General features: G+C 37.1%; 1 protein-coding gene across 1 annotated transcript in view; it reads left to right on the forward strand.

The window, feature by feature from the left end:
• Positions 1 to 302: 302 nt before the first annotated feature.
• LOC109078907 (disintegrin and metalloproteinase domain-containing protein 12-like) overlaps positions 303 to 21,654 on the forward strand; it is an 89,709-nt gene continuing 68,357 nt past the window's right edge. Inside the window, exons 1-2 of the mRNA XM_042768098.1 lie at positions 303 to 627; positions 18,503 to 18,606. Coding sequence (XP_042624032.1) covers positions 525 to 627; positions 18,503 to 18,606 — 207 coding nt within the window. The 5' untranslated portion in view covers positions 303 to 524. The remainder of the gene's footprint in view (positions 628 to 18,502; positions 18,607 to 21,654) is intronic.

Raw genomic sequence — 21,654 nt, forward strand, 5'->3', positions numbered from 1 at the left:
TTTTTGCTGTCTTTTCCATAAAATATTTAAAGTTTATAAATCTCACCACAGACTCTGGTGATTTAAAAAAAAAAAAAAAAAACTGTGTGCATTATAGCCTACATATATATTATGGCATGCATTGCACATTAAAAAACAAAAACAAAAACAACAACAACAACAACAACAAAAATAAAACAAATTAACCTTGTAACCCGGGCAAGGATTGTCTGTTAAACCATACTGTTTGTTAACGAATGTTAATGAACGTTGTTATTAGCTGTTACCGCCGTGTCTAGTCTTTTCTAATCCATAATCAGTGTCGTCAAGACAGCGGCGCGCGCAAACCGGTGCTTGCGTTCAAACGGCTCGTGCGCTCACGGAGAGTTTATGTGTGTGGCGCGCGCGTCCAAACGCTCTGTGAGTCTCTCATATTTCAGGAAGTGTCGGAAGTCCTCAGCTGCTGTCCGTCTGCCGTGCTCTATATTATGGTCGCGCAGCCGTGATCCGCGTGGATCGTCCGTCTGGATCTCCGGTTGGGCACCATGTCCACCCGGTACAGCTCGAGGCGTGCGCTTCTGCCCGCGGTCTGCGCGCATGTTGTGTCCGTGCTGACTGTCTGCTGCTCCGGGGTGCTCTTTACAGCCGGTAAGACACATTTGACTAGAATTGCTTTGTGCACTTACAACTTTCAGAAGACTGTGCTTCTGCGGCTCAGAACCTAGTACGCTGCCTACTTAGTCAAACAGCGTTTTGGAGCATCACGGGCACGCAAAAGTAAAACTGCACAGTTGTTTATTTAAAACAGGGTTTCTACTTAAACTGACACTTAAATCCAAATGTTTTGATTTGAACAGGAAATTTAAGTAATTTGCACAGGTATTTATTGCATTGTCTGCATTATTTTGAAATAATGTAAATTTGTACATTTTCCTCCTACATTCTCGTTAAATTTTTATAACTGCGATTTTAATAATGGTATCTCACCATACCCATATGCATTACACAAATGAGAACTGTTGGGGTAAATAAGTTTAATTGACATAAAAATAATACCATAATGTAAAAATCCTTAATTTTTTTTTTTTTTTATTTGGGAATAAGTTATGATCTGGGTTCGTTTTTGAGGTATTCACCCACATAGAGTTTGGATCAATTCGGTATGAGACTAAACCTGAACAACTGAGATTTTACTCACACTCACTCTCTCTCTGTCTCTCTCTCTCTCTCTCTCTCTCTCTCTCTCTGTGTGTGTGTGTGTGTTTGTGTGTGTGTCTCTGAACACATCATCACTGGTAAAGTGCTCTTAATTAACACAGAAAACAATCAGTCTGTCTTCGCCTCCTGATGCTAAATGTATTTGTGTGCGAGTGATGATTATGTTATTGTGTGCTCTGCTGAGTTAATTGCATGTAGACGATCATTAATAGTTAAAGGCTCATTCATCATAGAGCCGGTTACTGATATGAAATGAGACTCTGTGCGGGTCTGGTGGACGCAGTCACTGTGATTTATATGATGCAAGTGCTAATGAAACAAACCTGCTGCATGCAACACTGGCAGATTTGATAAATGACACAGCGTTTACAGCGACATGGTACTTGATCAGCCACAGTTACTCTCATTAAATCCGAGTGCTTATACAAAACAGGTGTGCTGTAGTAGGGGCGAGATGTGGAGCATCATGTAACTGTCATCGTTTACAGTTTAATCTGTTTATATTGGATAAATGTAGTAAGTGGGTGCCGTCAGAATGAGAGTCCAAACAGCTGATAAAAACATCACTTACAGCACATTTACAGCACATTTTCATTGTTAAGTGAACTATCCTTTAATAACTCTGGTTCCTCAACAGATATTTTACACCAAACAAAACTATTGTTGGTTGCATAACTTTTGCTGTTTTCATCATATTGTAAAAAAAAAATATATATATTTTTGAGATGAGAATTGTTTCTACATCAAATTTATTTTTTTAGTTTATTTTTAAAAAGTAACTTTTTGGTTCTCAAGAACTGCCCCAGTCAGTTTAGATAAATAATCCTTCATCTCCAGAATGATTCCATTTTTGGTTGATTTGTTAAAAAGGAGAGTCTTGTAGTCATGTGTAAAGTCATTAAAAGGAGACATAGGCAAGGAAGGGCAGAGGAACCCAGAAAGATGAGTTTGGAAAGATGTGAGGTGAAAGTCAAGAGAAAGAACAGAGAGGAAGACATGAGGAAGAGAGACGAGCCTGTCACAGTGGGGTGTAAAACCAGAAACCAGTTGATGTGACAACAAGGTTACAGAGACATGCGATCAAAGCGGCGCCGATCCCCAACATGTGTTTGAGAGAGGATGTCGACTACTGCGTGTGAACACTGTCCCTGAGTCTGCTACAAGCGCTCCCGCTCCCTCCAGACGCAGCGTATGGGAAAACCAGAGTTCATTCCCACTTCTGTGAGCGTGTGGCATGTTTGAAGTTAAAGTTCAACAGAAGATGAAAACTCTCATCATTTGCTCACCCTCATGTCATTACAAATGTGGCTGGTTTTCTTTCCGCTGTGGAACACAAAAGCAGATGTTTAGCAAAATATGCAAACGTTATAATATTCTAGAAGTAGTCCATATTACTTATACTATCATTAAAAAGTTAAAGAAATGAATTTTTATTCATTAAATTGATCAAAATTGACAGTAAAAGATTTATCTTTTAAATAAATGCTGTTCTTTTGAGTTTTCTATTCATCAAAGAATGCAGAAAAATCATGGTTACCAAAATATGATGCAGCACAACTGTTTTCAACATTGATAAAAATCAGAAATGTTTCTTGAGCAGAAAATCACATTAGAATGATTTCTTAAGGATCTTGTGACACTGGAGTAATGATGCTGAAAATTCAGCTTTGCATCACAAGAATAAATTATATTGAAACATATATTCAAATAGAAAACAATAATTTTAAATTATAATATTATTTCACATTTTTGCCCTTTTTACTGTATCTTTGATCAAATCAATGCAGCCTTGGTGAACATAACTTTCAAAAACTTCATAATGATAGTGTATGTAATATTCCAAGCACTAAGTCTTTTGTAGTTGAATGATAGTTGTTTAGAAGGAAAAGACCAAAATTTGAGTTATTTACTGAAAATCTTCCTTGTAGCTTTGAAATCACATTCACAGTCACAGTTTTCAATGCATCATGTTGCAGTTGGTCACATGACATGTGAAAACCAGTAGCGCAAGACTTCAGAAGTCTTGAAACATTGTTCACGAGTTGTATAAACTACTTCTGTGCTGCTTTTTTGACATACACATTCAATGCATGGACAACAAAAGTTTCAGAGAAGAAAGAAAATGCATTTTGGGTGAACTGTACCTTTAAGATTTTCATGCACTCACTTGCTCTGGAGAAGAAACACAGCAACTCATCTTCCCACAATTCCCCCCTGGTGTGAAACACGGCGCGTCTGTGACAGGAAGTGGTTACCTGGCTGCCGTTGTTAAAGGCTAATGAGAGAGTTTATCAGAACAGGTGCCTCCCCGTGGTCTCACGAGGGCTGAATGCATCCGCGCGGCTGTTTTCAGAGTCCAGCATGTGGTCCTGCATAAAGGCTGCTGGAGGCGGAAAATGACTGGAAATCCTTAATGGCATGGTTTTATGAGCAGGCGTCTGCAGAGATTGTTCGGTTTATGGGTATGATCAGTTGTTAAATGCCGTTCAGAAGCATCTGTTATTTCGCATTATGAAAGTTAACAGGAAATGTTAACTGACCCTATTTGCTTCCTTTATGCATATTTCTAGTCTTGTTGTGTATGATTCATCATTGCATATTATTCATCGTCAAACAACATGTTGTTTGTTCATAGATGAAGATATCTGGAGAGCAGAGAGGCCAGTGACTGAGTTCATGCTTGTATGTCATTTAATGGTTGAGATTTGGATTATATTTGGCTGTTTTGAGTTTGTAGGTATTGGGTGAATAATAAACAGCTATAAATGGCTGTTTAGACAATGTATTGTCAAATTTTCTTTCCGTTTCGGTTCCTTTCTGATGTGAAACATCCACTTTTCACTGTCCTAATGAAGAAAAGTCATTGTTTCCTATGTAATATCATTTTTAAATTTGAAAAATAAAATTTTATTTTGTAGGAAATTAATACTTTTATTCAGCAAAGACGCTTTAAATTGATCAAAAGTGACAGTAAATACATTCATAATTTTACAAAAAACATTCTGTTCCAAATAAATTGTTAAAACATTTGAACTTTCTATTCATTAAATAATCCTAGAAATCACTGTTACCAAACATATGAAGCAGCACAACTGTTTTATAACATTGATAATAATCATAAATGTTTCTTGAGCAGCAAATCACATTTGCATTTTACATTTACAAATCAGCATGTTAGAATTATTTCTGATGGATCATGTGACACTAAAGACTGGAGTAATGATGCTGAAAAGGATGCACAAAGAGCTTTGTGCTTTGTTACAAAGTCTCATTTTTCAACTTCTGTCCCGAAATTCAAACAATGAATGCCATTTTGATGCTTTTAAATGTGGCGTGACGGATCACTGTGTAGCATCTTCATTTCAAGTGGTGGCACGGAGTGTCTTCCACTGTAATACAATTTATAATGCAAAATAATATTTATCAAAAGGTATGTTGAAAGATACAGTACAACTTACCGACATGTGTCACATCTCATGTAATGACTCGTGGAAAAGACCCCAATAAAACAGCTTGTGAACAATGTCACTTAATGTTGCATTTACTTCAGCAAAGTAATCCACCGTTTACTGTTCATTAGTTAGCTACAAAAAAAATATGATATCTGAAAATAAATAGCAGTTAGTATAATAGCTCTGTTATTAATTTTAACCTGTAATATAACAGTACTGTAGAATTTCCATTCAAGTAAAGTTCTGATTTGATACATGGAATATCCACTTTGTTTAATCGTATTTTTCAATCACAATACAATGGCAAAATGCATTCTGAATGCTTTCCATGTAGAGTTTAACATTCGTTCTGTGCCCTCATTTCTTCAAATGACAGTTTAAGCGTACAGTACGTTAACAGCTAGCGCTCATCCTCACTGCCAGGAATATATTGCAGCAGAGCTGAAAACAGCTGAATAGGATTGAGTATCTGCTGGTGAATGCATGACGGCCAGAAAAAGTTTCAGGCGAACCGGCAGCTGTTCATATGCCACTGGACCGTTGAGAGAGAGAAAGCAAGAGACACCCTGGAAAAACAGACTGTTGAAGGTGTGGGGGGGTTAATGAAAGACAGACGGAGAGGACAAGAGAGAGACAGATCCTGTGCAGTGACAGACAGTTGCACACATGTAGGCTAAACACTACAGAAGATGTCTGCATGCATGAGAGTGTGTGTGTGTGTGTGTGTGTGTGTGAGAGAGAGAGAGAGAGAGAGAGAGCACGGTCAAATGTTTAAACTCAGCTGACCCCATCCAGAACCGTTCACCCTCTAAATATGAAGGGCAGAGGCGATTATGTTCTCAATAAAGCTCAACAGTGGCTGCCCACCTCTTCGAAAGCCCTGTTTTTTCTCATTCATTTTCTCCACAGGGAATTTAAGGACTTAAAGCTAACAAGCCAGCTCTGAGATGAATTGCCATCTTTCATCAGCTAAATGAATAAATATAAGTGCTCTATCTTTAATTCGAAGTTTAAATTATTTGGAATTTTGAAGAAATGTGGAAAAAAAGACAAAAGTACACAACTGTTTGCATATTGAGAGAATGTACTATTCAAGCACTTTTATCCAAACTGACATTTTTGCATTCAAGTTTTGCATTCATGCATTACCTGCTGGGAATCGAACCCATGACCTTGTCGTTACTAGTACCATGATTGAGCTACAGGAATGCCACTGACGTGTATAAATTAATTAAAAATGGATAAATATTGACTTTAAGCCATTGATTATAAGATTTAAATAGCAAAATATCATAATATATTCATTGTAGCTTCTTAGGATTTTAGGGCCGAGCAGTGGCTGCTGAGGTCCTATAATTTGGTAATTAAGCATTTATGTAGAAATGAAGATGAAATCATGTTGAATTGTGGCTTCTACAGAAGCATATCATTACTGAAGTAGGTCTGTGTTGAATGGTTTATACATAGTTAAAAAAAAAAAAAAAACTTTATTTGTGGAGAAAGTGGATGAGAATTTGACTTTTTGCTTTTGTTTTTTTCTGCCTCTGTCCTAAAAGTCAGTTTGAGCATCAGTGACATTACTGTGGGATATTTTTAAGTAATTATGAATATTTTTGAACTGACCCTTGGTTTTAATTATAAATGTTCAAGGTGGTGTGTTTCAAAGAAGCATTATAAATTCACATTTCTGAGAAGTAAAAGTCATTTTTTTTCCACTTGTAAATGGAGAGTCAGCATGAAATCAGCATGATCTTATTTACTTCCTTAATGCATTTTTTAATTATCAGCGCAAAAATTGAATATAAAAATAACATTTGACTTTGATCTATTTTTGTTCTTCTTCTTCTACTTTTTGTATATTTCAAGTCTTTAGAAAGCAGAATAGAACAGTGTCATTCTGTAAATAGCACAACTATAGAATTAAAATACTACTGTTCATTTAATTAATAATAAAAAATATTTGTCTTCATTATCTTATGATTTCAGAGGCAGGGTAAAACAGTTTTGTTTATTTTTATTTCCTATTGTCTATGGAATAAAACAACAACAACAATAACAATAATAATAATAATAATAATAATAATAATTCTTATTACTATTATTATTGCACATTTAAAACAGAATGTAAAACAGAATGGAAAACAGTGTCAAATTCACTAAATTCACAAGTTTTACTCCTTTTTTTTCCACTGACATTTTCCAAGAGTCCCTGAACCCTGCTTTGAACCCCTTGTTTTTACAGCACCATTAACACATCATTAAATGACTTCCTTAAAGGTGTGAAGACTCTTCAGATCACACTGACCTTTAGTAGTCTATAAGTGTCCATTTGGCTCCTTTGTATGGTCCACTGTGATTTAAACTCAACAACTGTTAGTGCTGCAATAAACATTTTGTTGCATCTGATGGAAATAATTGCGATTCATTCCAGATTTTTCTAGTTTGAGTTTCAAGATGTAGCTGTGGTGCCCTTGATGTGGGGATTCAAGGCCTGTGATGTGATGAATCATGTAGTTTGTGCATGTTCACCCTTCATTAGGGGCCCTCTCTGGGATTAAACGCCCTCATACGACGTCTGCCCCATTTTGAAGGAGGATCGGTCTCATCGCCACATCACATACCTGAGCTGAGCCTTCAACATGGCTAATTTCCCCTGGCTTCCTCGAGCCAACCGTGAGGTTGTGTCTGGAATCACGGATCATTGGGTCCTGTGATGCTGAGGTCTGTTGCTCTCAGTTTAGGTGGTCTCAGGGGTTCTTCATGCATGAGTGAAGCTCACGACGTACACAGGTGTGATCGCGGAGCTAGTGCTGGTATCCATCACGGACTGAGAGTGAGCTTAATCCAGTGCATGACCAATCTGTCATGTGCGGTCTTGAACATCTTTAGTAGAGCAGTTGCACAGCAGGGACATTGTAATGCACTACAGACCCCCTGAAATCACATTTTCTGGCTTTTAGTCCATGTGTTTTAGGCTAATATGCTAGTGCACTCCTAAAAGCAGGAAATATATGTAATATGTAATGCATGTAAAATCTACATCAGTCTTTTAAGGCTTCACGATGTTGGTGGGGAAGACATTGCAGTATTTTGTTTTTCTGCAATATTAAAGAATAAATGTATTTTCACAACTAAATTGATAACTTTAATTAAAAAAAAAAAAAAAAAACGATTAAGGTGATTTTGTTGGAGTGAATCTGCATAGAACATAAAAATATTTGTACAAATATTTTGTGTGAACCATCCTTTTTTAGGGATGGAAAGGAAACGCTGGAACAAAAAAGGTGATGTCTTTTTCATGGAGGGATTGCTTAAAATTGCTTTTCTCAACCTTACTATTGAAAAGCAGAGAACAGCAACAGACATCAGTGCTTGACATGCGGGTTCTGTATGTGTTTTTAAAAAGAAAATGGATTGTGTTGATTCTGTAAAGATGATGTCATCATGTGTTTGAGCAGCAGAGCTGACCATGTGACCTGGCCTTGTCTAAAGGTCACGTGAGTTTCTCTGCGTGGTTCTGGCTCCTCTCAATGGGCATATGCTGGTAGATCAGTTTGCCAAGTACAGGTGGCTCTGAAGCTCTCAGATGTCCAGAAAGCCCACCAGACCTCCTGCCAAAAAAAAACCCTGATAACTTCTACTGTGTGTAGATACTTCTCAAAGGCAAAAATATGGTCAGCAGTCAGTAGATTTCCAAATGTATAAGGTTTAGTTATCAACCGATAGATATTCTCAAGGCCGATTTATCTGCCAACATTTGATATTTTGCCCATTTTTTTCCATTATTGGGATAGGCCAATAAGGTTTTTTTTTGTTTTGTTTGCTTATTTGTTTGTTTGGCTGATATGTCAGAAGAGGGACTCGTATTTTGACAGCGTGCAGAGAACGCCAATCTCCATTAGTTTACTGTCTCTGTTTAACTAATAAATTATTAGGCAGAACTGTCAAACAAGGAAGTAAACATTATACAAAAATGATTTCAGCATTTGCTTTTCTATTACTAGTAAAAGTAAACTTGAGTGTTCAGCTGTCACTGGAAATGCACTATTGAAAAAATTGACTTCAAGCTACAGTATGCTGCACTATATCCAGTCAGTCACTGCACTGTATTCATTTCACATTGTACTGTGTGTAAAATTAGCTGTACCTTCTCTTTTTTTGATAAAATATGATTCAGAGTGCATACAGACTTACCAGATTTAATTGTTTTAGTATTTTTTTCTTTTTTAACAATTTCTTTATTTCTGGAAAAAATAAAATAAAAGAAAAACTGTTCTGGGATTACAGAGTCAGAATTAAGATGGCAGATTTACAGATTTTTTTTCCCATTTTTAAAATATTTATTAAATTTCTAATTATTTATTTCTAATTTAATTAATATATTTAAGTAAAATAAATATAAATTAAATTTCAGCATGTGATATGTATGTGTTTTTACTTTTTACTTTAAATGAAATAGTGTAATAACATTGGCCATTGGCCAGAGTACTCTCGAAGATATCGACATCAGCCATCAAAAAAATCTACATCGGTCGACCACTAATGAAGTTCTGAAGTATGGTGCATTTAAATTTTGTGCTTAATTTTCATATTAACATTCTAATATTCAATTTGCTTGTTGAATATCCTGTTTCACACCATATTAGAAGTAAAATGGGTTGTAAATGCCATTGCATGTTGACTTTAAATGGATAGTTCACCCAAAAATGAAAATTCGCCCCCAAGAAGATATTTTTAAATAATGTTGGCGACCAAACAGTTGACGGTAGCCATTGACTTCCATAGTATGAATAGTTGATTTCCATGGTTACCAGCATTCTTCAAATTATCTTCTATTGTGTTCAGCAAAAGAAACTCATACAGGTCGGGAAGAATTTGAGGAAGAGTAAATGAAGAGAGAATTTTCATTTGTGGGTGAACTATCCCTTTAAGTGCCCAGGAAGTCCATTTAGGATCTGAGTATGGAAACACTCAGCTGTGGATCCGTCATGGTGACATGGACGCACAGCTGTGAACTTTAAATGGGGCTGTGGAGGCCTACTCTTCCTCTGCCTCTTGTCTGAGCATATGGCACACATGTGAAACAGCTGGCACATGCTAAAATTACACACATATGCACAGTATAACAGCCAACGGGCAGCCAGGCACAGAGGTCACACTGACCGCCCAGCAGGGGGCGTCACATTCACTACGTCCTGCCCGGGGACATAGACATGTCCTGAGCAAAGGGAAAGCATATGAAGATATCAGCTCTCTATTCTCTGTTCTTTCTGATCTATAGGCACTTTGTATTTTGCATAGTGCAGCACTTATAAGATCTGAAGAGCATGCGGGAGTTTTAAAGTTTTGACATGATAAAGGCTTCCGCTGGAACAGAAAAAGTATTTTCTGTCTTGATGCCTTAGGAGACATTTTTTCTTTATAAAACATCTACATTCTGGTTCTTCAAAGATCTTAAAGCTGTTTTTATGTTAACAGATGATGCCAGAAGCAAATGCATGCATCTGAAGAACCTCTACTATAATATCAAGAACGTTTTAAGATCAACATGAAACATTTGCAACCCTCTTTGCTTCTGCAATCTGATGCATTTCTGAGCAAAACAAGATATTCAATAAGAAAAAATAGGACAGGGCTTGATTTGGTTTTTGATTTTGATGCTGAGATTGTGTGAATAGTGGATGTTGCGTGCTAGAACTGAGCCTTGAGGGAGTTTGAAAAGTTATGTTGATGAAAGATTATGAAGGCAAACGTTTTTCTCTTTGAAATGATGTGCACTAGTTGTGCACCAATAATATATATTAATCCTTAAAAGTCCTGAAAATCCATCTAATTTGGTGTAAAAAACAACCGGCTTTTTAAAAATTGCTTGTAAGTCTCTCATGCTCTATGCTATATTATGACCAAATAAACTTAGATCGATGAGGCCTACAATCAGTCGGTTCCACCCATACAGCGAAAAAGAACAATACATTTTCAAATATGTTAAATATATTTCAAAATATACAAAAATGCCCAAATGTATATTTGTTAAAATATGTTTAAAAATATTTTTATGTTACGCCTACTTCCTACATCATCTGCTAGAACGCCACTCTCTCGTGAACGAGTAACAACAGTTAGTGGAAGCTAGAGATTACGGTTGATAAAGTTTGAAATATAGATATTTTTCTTACACAAACGCATCGCTTTGCTTCAGAAGGCCTTCATTAAGCCATGTGGAGCACTTTTTATGATGGATGGATGCACTTTTTTGGGTTTCAAAATCTCTGCCACCGTTCACTGTCATTATAAAGTTTGGAAGAGCCAGTACATTTTTTAATACAACTATATTGTTTTTGCCTGAAAGAAGAAATTCATATACACCTTGGATGGCTTGAGATTGAGTAAATAATTTTTAGGTGAACTATCCCTTTAAGAGGAGCTCTCTGTTGAACCTAAGGTAACATTCTATTACTTCTCCTAAACTATTGTACTTTTAATTCTCTCTCAGTTGAAATAGACTGTTAAGAGTAACCTGCTACTTTCCTGCCAACAGACATCACAAGTCCTGTAGGCTGATCTTCTGAGTCTTTCTACAGGACCCCGATATCACCAGCGGAGCCCATTGTGTGTTTGTTTAGTGTCGTCTGAGCTGTTTGAACTGGAGTTCGGCCAAAATAAGCATTAATGAGATAAGAATGATGCTCAGAGATAATGTTTAGAGCTCTGCCACTAAATCAGCATCACTCTTATCTCTCATACTGTACGTTGAGATGTGAATAATCCTTTGCACCATTCGAATTGTATTGAAAATGACTTTAAACTCCAGTTCAATTTATGAATTTGAATTGAGGTGGCAAACAGGATGCAGAATTGCATTTTGAATTTAAATATGAAGAAGCAGAAATGCAAAGAAGTTAATGTAACTGTATTTTTTAACTAGAAAAGCAAAACTTATCTAGGCAAACATTGAATATTGGCTTCACAAAACATTTGTCAGGTTGGAGAAAGTTTAAAAGTTTTCAAGTTTGAGCGTTTATAAGCGTTATGGCTGGATGGATGGATGGATAGAGTCCTTTAAAGAATCAGTTCATACGAGTCGTTAGTTTTTCAATCAGACAATACAGATTGCTCTGTATTTTTTTTTTATTCTGTAAAAAGAATCGGCTCATACGAGTCTTTTGTTTGTGAATCAGACATTGTTGATTGTGCCATATGTTTTTTTTTTCACTAAAAAGAATCGACTCATGGATAGAGAGATATTTGAATTGCCACCTTAATAAATTTGTATTTAGTTTATGTATTTGTTCATATTTAATAAGTTAGCTTTTGTGGACCAGGATGGATGAACACTTCATCTGCCAGATTGCATTACCTGTGTTTGCTTTTGTGTTTATTTATTTATTTATTTATGGCACTTCAGTAATTTCTTCTTCTAAACTCTCTTTCTTTTTCTATTTTTGGAAATATCAGTTTCTCATTTCCATTGGAGTCGATGAGTATAAGAGTCCCTCTCTCTCTCTCTATTTCTTTTGAGAGTTTTATTTTTTAAGCTTATTGGCTATATTTAACGTGTTTGTCCTTACCAAGTTTTCTTGACTTGTAACATCTGTAGCCCCAAACTGACAGGAACCCATTCAAAGAAACACAAAGCTCTTGGGGGTATTTAATAAATCCCAGTGTGTTTTCATTACAGAGTTTCCTTCTTTATCCCAAAATGATGTGAGCAGCACCACTGATTACATTCATCTGTATCAGTGGATTATTTCATTGTTCAGCCTGCACTCACGGACCTGATGGACATTGGGTATTCCTTATCATCTGTCTCAGATTAACTTGAATTCTGATTAAATCCCTGCTTTCCTCTTTTCCTCAAAACCTGTGTTTTCTTCTGTTGCACATTTGTTTTCAAAGTGAGGACAGTTTGTCGTGTCGCACTGGGATCTTCATGCTCTCATTGAGCAAGTTTTCTTAAACCACTGGAGGCGCAAACCATGTTTCCTTCCTCTCAGTCTCTATGTGGACCGCGGCCCGTGTTTTTTACACAGCGTCAGTTTGAGCGTTCTTCTATTTTTCTCTTTATTCATGTGGAGAGTCATCAGCATGTCGCCCGCTGCTGTGTTTTTCATATTTAATCAAATGCAGTACAGCAGCGGGATACGAACGTGCTGAGTGGCTTTCTCACAGAGAGATGCTGTCACTGAGCCGCAGGTGTTTTCAAAGACAACCATTAGTGCTTACCTGGATACTTAGGTTGCATGCTGGATAAAAACTTACTGTAGTAGAGGACAGTGGAAAGACCAGCGAAAACCATCATTTACTGGCTAGTTTATAGTTGTCATTTATGAGTGAGAGCCCATCCTGCATTGAGATCCCATCCTGGTTTAGTGCTGGTCTGACCTCTGGGCCAGTTTATGCGTGCTGTTAGTAACGAGCAAATCGCAGCTTGTCAAATTTAGTGACTACTAAGCATGGACAGTATAATCAAACTGTTTTCACTTGGTATGAATAATTCTATATAAGCAACAGTGTATAAAATGAAAGATACATAACCTCTGTTTGTTTATATATATTTTTATATTATAATAGCGTCTCTCTTATATTAATGTTAATAATTTATTTTCTCTTTTTTTTAATATTATGGTCTCAAAAGGTCAGATCATAACAAAATCTGACATGCTCTTACAGATAGTTAAGCAGGTCAAGTAAGGTAGTCTGTCTGGTTCAGTTAGGTCAAACTATAGCATACTAGCATCCAAATTACAACATATGGTTGTTTTTTCAGCAGGAAGAGAGACAAAAAAAGGATCTGTCTGCTCAGCTGAGGGAAAGGCTCTGCTCTGAGTAAAATGGGTCTTTTATCAGCGGTGGATGAAAGATTTGGTGCTCCATTTGCAATGAAAGAAAAAAGACTGGGAGGAAATGGTTCATATTGCACAGGCTGTCACATCGAGGGCTTGTGTAAGACAGAAAACAGGCCGCTGGGTGTTTAGGAGGAGCGTGGGGGGCGCTTGCTCGCGCTGTACTGCTGAGGCTTTAGAAGGGGTTTGTGGTTGTGGGCCAAAAACGCATGATTAATTTTTGGAGATGTTTTCCCTCACATCCCCTCAGGTCCAGATGTCAGACAAAGATGCTGTATGTGAACTTTACTTCAGACTCCCTCTGGAGATTAGATGCTGTTTGTTGCATCTTGGCGTTGTGAAGTTCTCAGACCAACAAAATGCTCAAAAATCTTGAGACTTAAACACCAGATCTGATGGATGCTGACTTGAAACATTCTGGGAAATCTTCTTTGAGATGGTCTTGGCTAGTTTAAACTCTGCTACATTCTAAAAACACAGGTTAAAAACAGACCAATTTGGGTAATGTCAAGGGCTGGGTAAATAAAGGGTTAATTTTACCCAGCAAACTGGGTTGTTTATTTAACCCAGCATAATGGGTTGATTCACTTTTACTATATTTTATTTTTATAATTAATTTTTTTATTTTGTTTATTTTTTTATTTTTTTTAAGTCAAGCTGATCTTCCAGTCTAAAAAGTGTCCCAAATCTCTTTAAAACATCAATATTTCAGCCTGACCAGATTGTGAGACCAGTGAAGACTGGTTTAAGCTTTTTTTCCATCCAGGGTTATAAAGACCGACATATTATTGCTCAAGGAACGTTCTGGAGTCAGAAGTTTCCTCAGAAATGATGTCAGTTTCAGCCAGTTAAGTAATGTGGACTTTTTAGAGCATCTATATAGAGATATTTTACCGTTTCTGATGGTGTTTCACAGATCAAAGCAGAAAACAGTCATTTATTCACACAAACCCAGTGTGTACGTTTACCGCAACGCTTCAAATATTGAAAAAAGGATTGATTTGATTTGCATCTGGCAACGACACGCGATTTCTGAGCCCCCGCTTCAAAGTTTTATACCTTTATTATTCAGTCATTTACTCTCATAAATCCAGTACAAAAGATCAGTCAATAAAGAACAAACACATATAACATCGACGCTCCTAACCGCATGCTTGCTTTATTGACCTGACTGCAGATATATAAATAACAGCGCGGGTGAAGAGTGTAATAGCTGAAGTTTCTCGCTCTGCTTTATTGAGCATGTAAATAAGCGCTGGAGCCTCACTCCCTCACCGCATCTCCTATAACTTTATAATTTACTGACTCTCTTAAACGGCTCCACCACACAAGCAAGAGTTTCTAGAATGAACAAATATTGCTTGTTTTTGGCTCCAGTTCTCCCTCCGTTCCCCGTTTACAAGTGAACATTAAAAGCACTGCTAACAATATCATCTATTCACCCTCAACTGTCGTTCGTAGAGGTGTACAGCGTCTTCAAAGGCCCACTGAAATGAAACAGCTACAAACGTGATGGCGATTCCATGTGTGTGTCAGCCGCGGTCGTAAAACGGTGATGTCAGAGCAGACCCGGCCGCTCCGTCACCCAAACTAACCTCAAAACCTCCGTTCTGCCGGGATTAGGCCTCTTTCGGGAGCCGTTGGTGTTGGATTCAGATCTGTCAGGCTCTGGGCTTGATTATTTAGGATCAGTTTTATTGCCATGGAAATTATGGCTAATTCTACATCAGCCATTAGATATACAGCCTAAGCCGTGTACTGGAGTGGTTTGGTGTAGCGGTTAAAGCTGAAGACACTAAACTTTGTGTTTCTTTGACTTAAATTCATATGAATACAGACGTGGAAGAGCAGGAAAGGGACTGAGTGACTCTCCTAATTGTTGAGCCTTACATCCATAAATTTACATATAAACATTAATTCATGTTTATATATATATATATATATATACACACACACACACACACACACACACACACACACACACACACACACACACACACACACAACTCCTTGCAGAATCTGTGAAAATGTGGATAATTTTAACTAAATAAGAGAGGTCATACAAAATGCATGTTAGTTTTTATTTAGTACTGTCCTGAGTAAGATATTTTACATAAAATATATTTACATTTAGTCCACAAGAAAAAAATAGCTGAAATTATTAAAATACCCCCATTCAAAAGTTTGGGAACCCTTGGTTCTTGATACTGTGAGTGGTTATCTGGATGTTTTGTGATGGTTGTTCATGAGTCCCTTGTTTGTTCTGAACAGTTAAACTGAGCACTGTTCATCAGAAAAATCCTCCAGCTCCTGCACATTCTTTGGTTTTCCAGCATCTTTTGCATATTTGAACGCTTTCCAGCAGTGACTGTATGATTTTGAGATCCATCTTTTCACACTGAGGACCATTGAGGGACTCAAACACAAATATTAAAAAAGTTTCAAACAATCACTGATGCTCCAGAAGGAAACATGATGCATTATGTGCCGGGGGGTGAAAACTTTTTGAATTTAAAGATCAAGGTATATTGTACTTAATTTGTCTTCTGGGTCTTCCATGCAAGTATCTTCTGTTGCTAAAAAAAAAAAAAAAAAATTGGGGGGGGGGGTTAAGATATTTCAACAAAATAAGCAAAATGTGGACATCTTCATCCTGTTCAAAAGTTTTAACCCCCCGGCTCTTAGTGTATTGTGTTTCCTTATTGGTTATTTATTTATTATTTTTTTATGGTAGGTTTATTTTAATGGACAGAGACAGAAAACCAATCAAAAAACACATTATATAAAGGTTAGAGATTGATTTGCATTTCAGTGAGTGAAATAAGTATTTGATTCCCTACCAACCTGCAAGAATTCTGGCTCCCACAGATTAAGTGCCCATGTGGAGCACAGATTAGTCCTGTCATTTTAAGAAGTTACTCCTAATGTCAGCTTGTTAGGTGTATAAGACACCTGTCCACACAATCTGTATTTTCCATTCCAAACTCTCCCACCACCATGGGCAAGACCAAAGAGCTGTCAGGATGTCAGAGACAAGATTGTAGATCTGCACAAAGGCTGGAATGGGCTACAAGACCATCAGCAAGAAGCTTGGTGAGAAGGAGACAACTGTTGGTGTGATTATTCAGAAATGGAAGAAATACAAAATAACCATCAATCTGCCTCGGTCTGGAGCTCCATGCAAGATCTTGCCTCATAGGGTAAGGATGATCATGAGAAAGGTGAGGGAAAGGTGAGCTTGTTAATGATCTTAAGGCAGCTGGGACCACAGTCACCAAGCAAAACGCTGGTAACACACCACCAGCACCCACAAGGTCCCCCTGCTCATGAAGGCACCTGTACAGTACAGGCCTGTTTAAAGTTTGCCAAAGAACATCTTAAAATTTACCAAAAAACATATAATGATTCAGAGAAGGCTTGGGAGAAAGTGCTGTGGTCATATGAGACCAAAATTGAGCTCTTTAGCATTAACTCAACTCTCTGTGTTTGGAGGGAGAGAAATGCTGACTATGACCCCAATAACACCATCCCTACAGTCAAGCATGGAGGAGCAAACATTATGCTTTGGGGCTGTTTTTCTGCTAAGGGTACAGGATAACTTCACCACACTGAGGGGCAAATAGACGGGGCCATGTACTGTAAAATCTTGGACGAGAACCTCCTTCCCTCAGCCAGAACACTGAACATGGATCTTGGATGGGTCTTCCAGCATGACAATGACCATGCATGACAAACATACCACCAAGGAGTGGCTCAAGAAGAAGCACATTAAGGTCATGGAGTGGCCTAGCCAGTCTCTAGACCTCAATCCTATAGAAAATCTGTGGAGGGAGCTGAAACTTCGAGTTGTCAAATGACAGCCAAGAAACTTTAAATTCTAAATCGAATCAGACCTGAAACAGATGCAGTTTCCAGGGAGATTGTTGTCAGGGCAAACATCGATTAGCAATGTTGTGTTCATGCCGTCACCTCAGCAGGCTGCGAATGCAAACCCAAAAGAGATTTATAAATATCATGGATTGAAGAAAGAATATCTGTGTGTGTTTTTAAAAAAGTAATGCTCAGCAGGCTTAGTCAGTTAGTGATGTCAGCAGTCAATGAAATGTCTAGACCGGGGTTCCTCAATAGGCGGCCCACGGGCCGGAGAGAAAAATGTTTGGCCTGCGCTTATTTCAAATAAAGTGTCATGAAAATTCAAACGCAGCATCAGAAAGCGACATTAACTTAACACGAGCGGCGCTGTGCGACGCAACAAAATACAACAGAATTAATCAGTGATGCTGTCTGCACTGGATGCGGCGCAGCACTGTGCAATAAAACCCCTGTTGAATCGTTATATTTATGACGCACTGACACAAAGTTCAAATGATTTGCAATGCTTTGTCGCGTCCAGTGTAAATATACGATGTGACAGCAAAAACATGGCGAGTGTTGACACTGAAAATAGATGATTGTAATTGTGAATGGACTGAAAAGTTTTGAGTTAGTAAGTGATACCATCTTTGTTATGGATGCTGGTTTGCAGTGAGGTCACAGTTTGTTTGTTTTAGCATAATTTATTTTCAAGATCTGAGGTAAAATATCTATTGTTGGTTTCACTATGGCTATAAAGATCACGCAAAATGTTTCTTCTGTATCTAAATGCAAAAATATTCATAATTGTTTGAATAAAACAGACTACTGGGGGGTGGGATCTGAATATTTATCTTGTGACCATCTTTTGATTATTTCAACAAAAGCAACAATAATATAATAATTGTAATAATTATTTATATTATAATATATATATATATATATATATATATATATATATAATATATATATATATATATATATATATATATATATATATATATATATAGCCTAGGCCGAGGTCAGTGGCCCTTGGCTTGGTATTGTTGGCAGAATTCGGCCCCTGGCAAAAACTAATTGAGGAACCCTGGTCTAGACCAAAGATCACTGGTTTGCATTATTGTGGAGATTTCACATACTTGTTTTTCCTTCTTTTAGCTGCCTATCCGAATCAACATGACACGCTGGAGCATTATGACGTAATTGAACCACACCTGCTCATTGGAGGACAGCAGAGACCGGTCAGTCTCATAAAGTCAATGGTAAGTCATTTGTAAAGTCAAGCTCCGAGTTTTTTCTCTCAGAAATACATTATGGCCACATACACATTGCAGCTAAATTCAGTTGTCAATTCACCTTTTAGTGCTTAGTCCTGTTTTGTACACACATAGTTCAGTAATTCAAGGGAGTGAAAACAGCATTCTACAACCACTGACTCCTGAAAAAAGCAGGTATTGACAACCGCATTTAAAAAAATTCTATGCAGTATGCATACCAGCTTGAACAATTAGTTGGTAATACTCTTTTCAAAGAGTTTTTTTTTCTATATGTGCAGTGCAGAAAATCACAGGGGTACATTTTTGACTCATTTGTGTTGCCAGATCTTGCTTGGAAAAAAAAAACAATACAAAAAAACAAACAAACAAACAATTAGAACAAGCCCATAATAAGCTCAAATCCAACCGTGTTATCTTGGAAGTAAGACATATACAAATATATAGTGACCTGCATATGCCTACTTTATTAACCCCGTAATTTGTATTGTTTCATGAGCCGAGCCCAGACATCAAACTTAAAGATGCTTAATAAGCCACAATTATAGGAAGTGGACATGGCAACCCTTCAAGAGAGCACACTGCGCAGGGTTGCCAATTTCCTGCGGAATTGAACTACTTTTAAATGGTTGTCGTTGGTTGATTTGTTTTTCATGCTTAATTGTTTGACATGCTTATACTAGAATATGTTATATTCTACCAATGATAAAACTGCATTAGCTGCTAGATGTTCAGTTTTGTGAAGGAAAGCCACTGGTAAGTAGCCTTCGAGTTGTGTTTATGTTCACACGATATTGGTTTTCAAATAGCATAACAGTGACTGTAAAATATGTACTTTAGGTATGGGAATTGCATATTTTGAGATTTGATATTTGGCATATGTTTATTGGGCTACTTTTGTATGCAAACCTGGCAACCCTGGCTCTGTGAAGCTGACTTCCAAACAAACAAATAACAACAGCTCTGCCAACTGTGGTTTAGTTAAAATCGCCAAACATAACAAGGTTTTGGTTGCTGTAATATTATTTATTAGACAACACAAATTGCAGATACCAAATGTGCAAGAAGGCATACCATTGCTATGGTTACCACAGTGTCAATCTTTGTGTTTCGAGAGTGAGTTCTGTTCTGTTCACACACAAAACTGTAATTTAGGGCATTAACTCAAGTATTTAAATACAGTTGTGTTGGCACTCTGGAAACTTTACAGTGTCCACTTGGCCTTTGAAAGTTAAAAGTGTTGCATATGCCATTCCTAGTTGACTTTGAATTTTGTGTTCTCAGTACCGATTCTGATTACATGCTGGTTGAACAATGAGTGACTTTGAACTTCTTGATATGTTTTGGGAAGCGGCAAACAGACCTGCCTGTGAGGGAATATTGTTTCCGGAGAGGATTTGTTGCTTTTGTCCTTAATGAAAAAGATTTCTCAACCAATTTATGGAATGAAGACATGCAGGGCTGTTTTGAAACCCATTAGTTTTAATTGATTTACTCAGAGTCTGTTGTTTTCTTATACTGGAGTTTGTAAAAAGGTTTTACAGACAGATTTGACATGTGTATTGCCATGAGCAACAGTCATAGAGTAAATCGGACCACCCAGGGATCTGTGTGTGAAGATTTAGCATTAAAATGTAGGGGAAAAGGCCACTGAACTAGTGAGAGTTTGTTAAATTGTGGATTGTGACAAGTTTCTGTGAGATACAGCTTGTCTAAAGTAATGCCTGCGAAATAAAAAAAGCATCTAAACCTTTACTTTACCAAACCTGTTGATAAAGTCATGCACATCAGCTTCCAGCTTTTACTCTGATTCATGAATTCTTTTCAGACCATGTAACATTTCAAGTGGGTGAGTTTATTTTTCTTTAAAGGAATACATCTCCTAAAAATATTATTTGTCAGTATGTCAGTTATGATATTATGCTTCTGCCTCGTACGACTTTATTTCTCTTGTGGAATACAGAAGTAAAAAACTTTACACATATATATTTTTTTATACAATCAAAGTCTATTGTGAACACTTCTGTCAAGTTCCAAAAAGTACAAAAACACCATAGAAATGTCCCAAATAGCCATAGAAGTATTTCATGTGCTATATTCTAAGGAACAGACATCAATTTTCATCATAATTCACTGAAAATCTGAAAAGCATGTGTGTGGTGCATTTGGTTCTATGAAACACTTTTATTTTGTATGTATGTATGTATTTATTTAATTTTATTTTGGGGACAAACCGTTTAATGCAATGCAATATAATGATTATTGAGAGAGAAAATGTGTTCCTCAAAAACCTGATGATCATATTTGAGACTGACATTTCAACATGATTTTTTTTTTTAAATTATGTATGGATAATCATGTAAACCTGCATTACTTAAGTCCAGTAAGTGCTCACCTTGAAAATTACTGACAAAATAAAAGTATGTTTACATGATAAAAGTAAGTAAAGATTTCACAGCAAAAAGAACCACGACCTGTAAGTGGACGTTTGTAGAATTACACTAAAAGGCCTTTTACTTGGGGGAAAAAAAATGGAACCTATTAATCAGACGACAAATGGCATGTATGTAGTAGATTTTGTACAACAGCTTTCTGGCAAAGTTTTGATTATGGTGATGATTTAGAGGCATTAGGATTTGTGTATCAACTATGAGGCAGTAGGCTTTATAGGGTTAAAATTATAAGCAAAAGTATCTGCATAATTTTTGAAACAACATGAGGATGAATAATGATGACAGTACTGTCATTATTAGGTGAATTATTCCATTTTACTTGGTCATTCCAGATGGCATAATGCAGTCTGGACTCACATCATCAAAAAATGAGCAGATGCTCTACCAGCCGTGCTACGGCTCTTTACATATGTTTTTCAGACCACTGTTCTTCTTCATGACCCAGTTGGCACAGGCACACTGTCTGACACAATGACATTCTCCTGTAAAGTTTCCTGGAGAAGCGCAAGAACATCCCTGAATACTCCCAACACCATATGTCAAGCCTGGGATGAAGCTCTTCAGCTGGAATGCTGTGTTTCGT

This window comes from Cyprinus carpio, chromosome A12 (genome assembly GCF_018340385.1).
Source record: "Cyprinus carpio isolate SPL01 chromosome A12, ASM1834038v1, whole genome shotgun sequence".
In the NCBI taxonomy this organism is placed as follows: domain Eukaryota; kingdom Metazoa; phylum Chordata; class Actinopteri; order Cypriniformes; family Cyprinidae; genus Cyprinus; species Cyprinus carpio.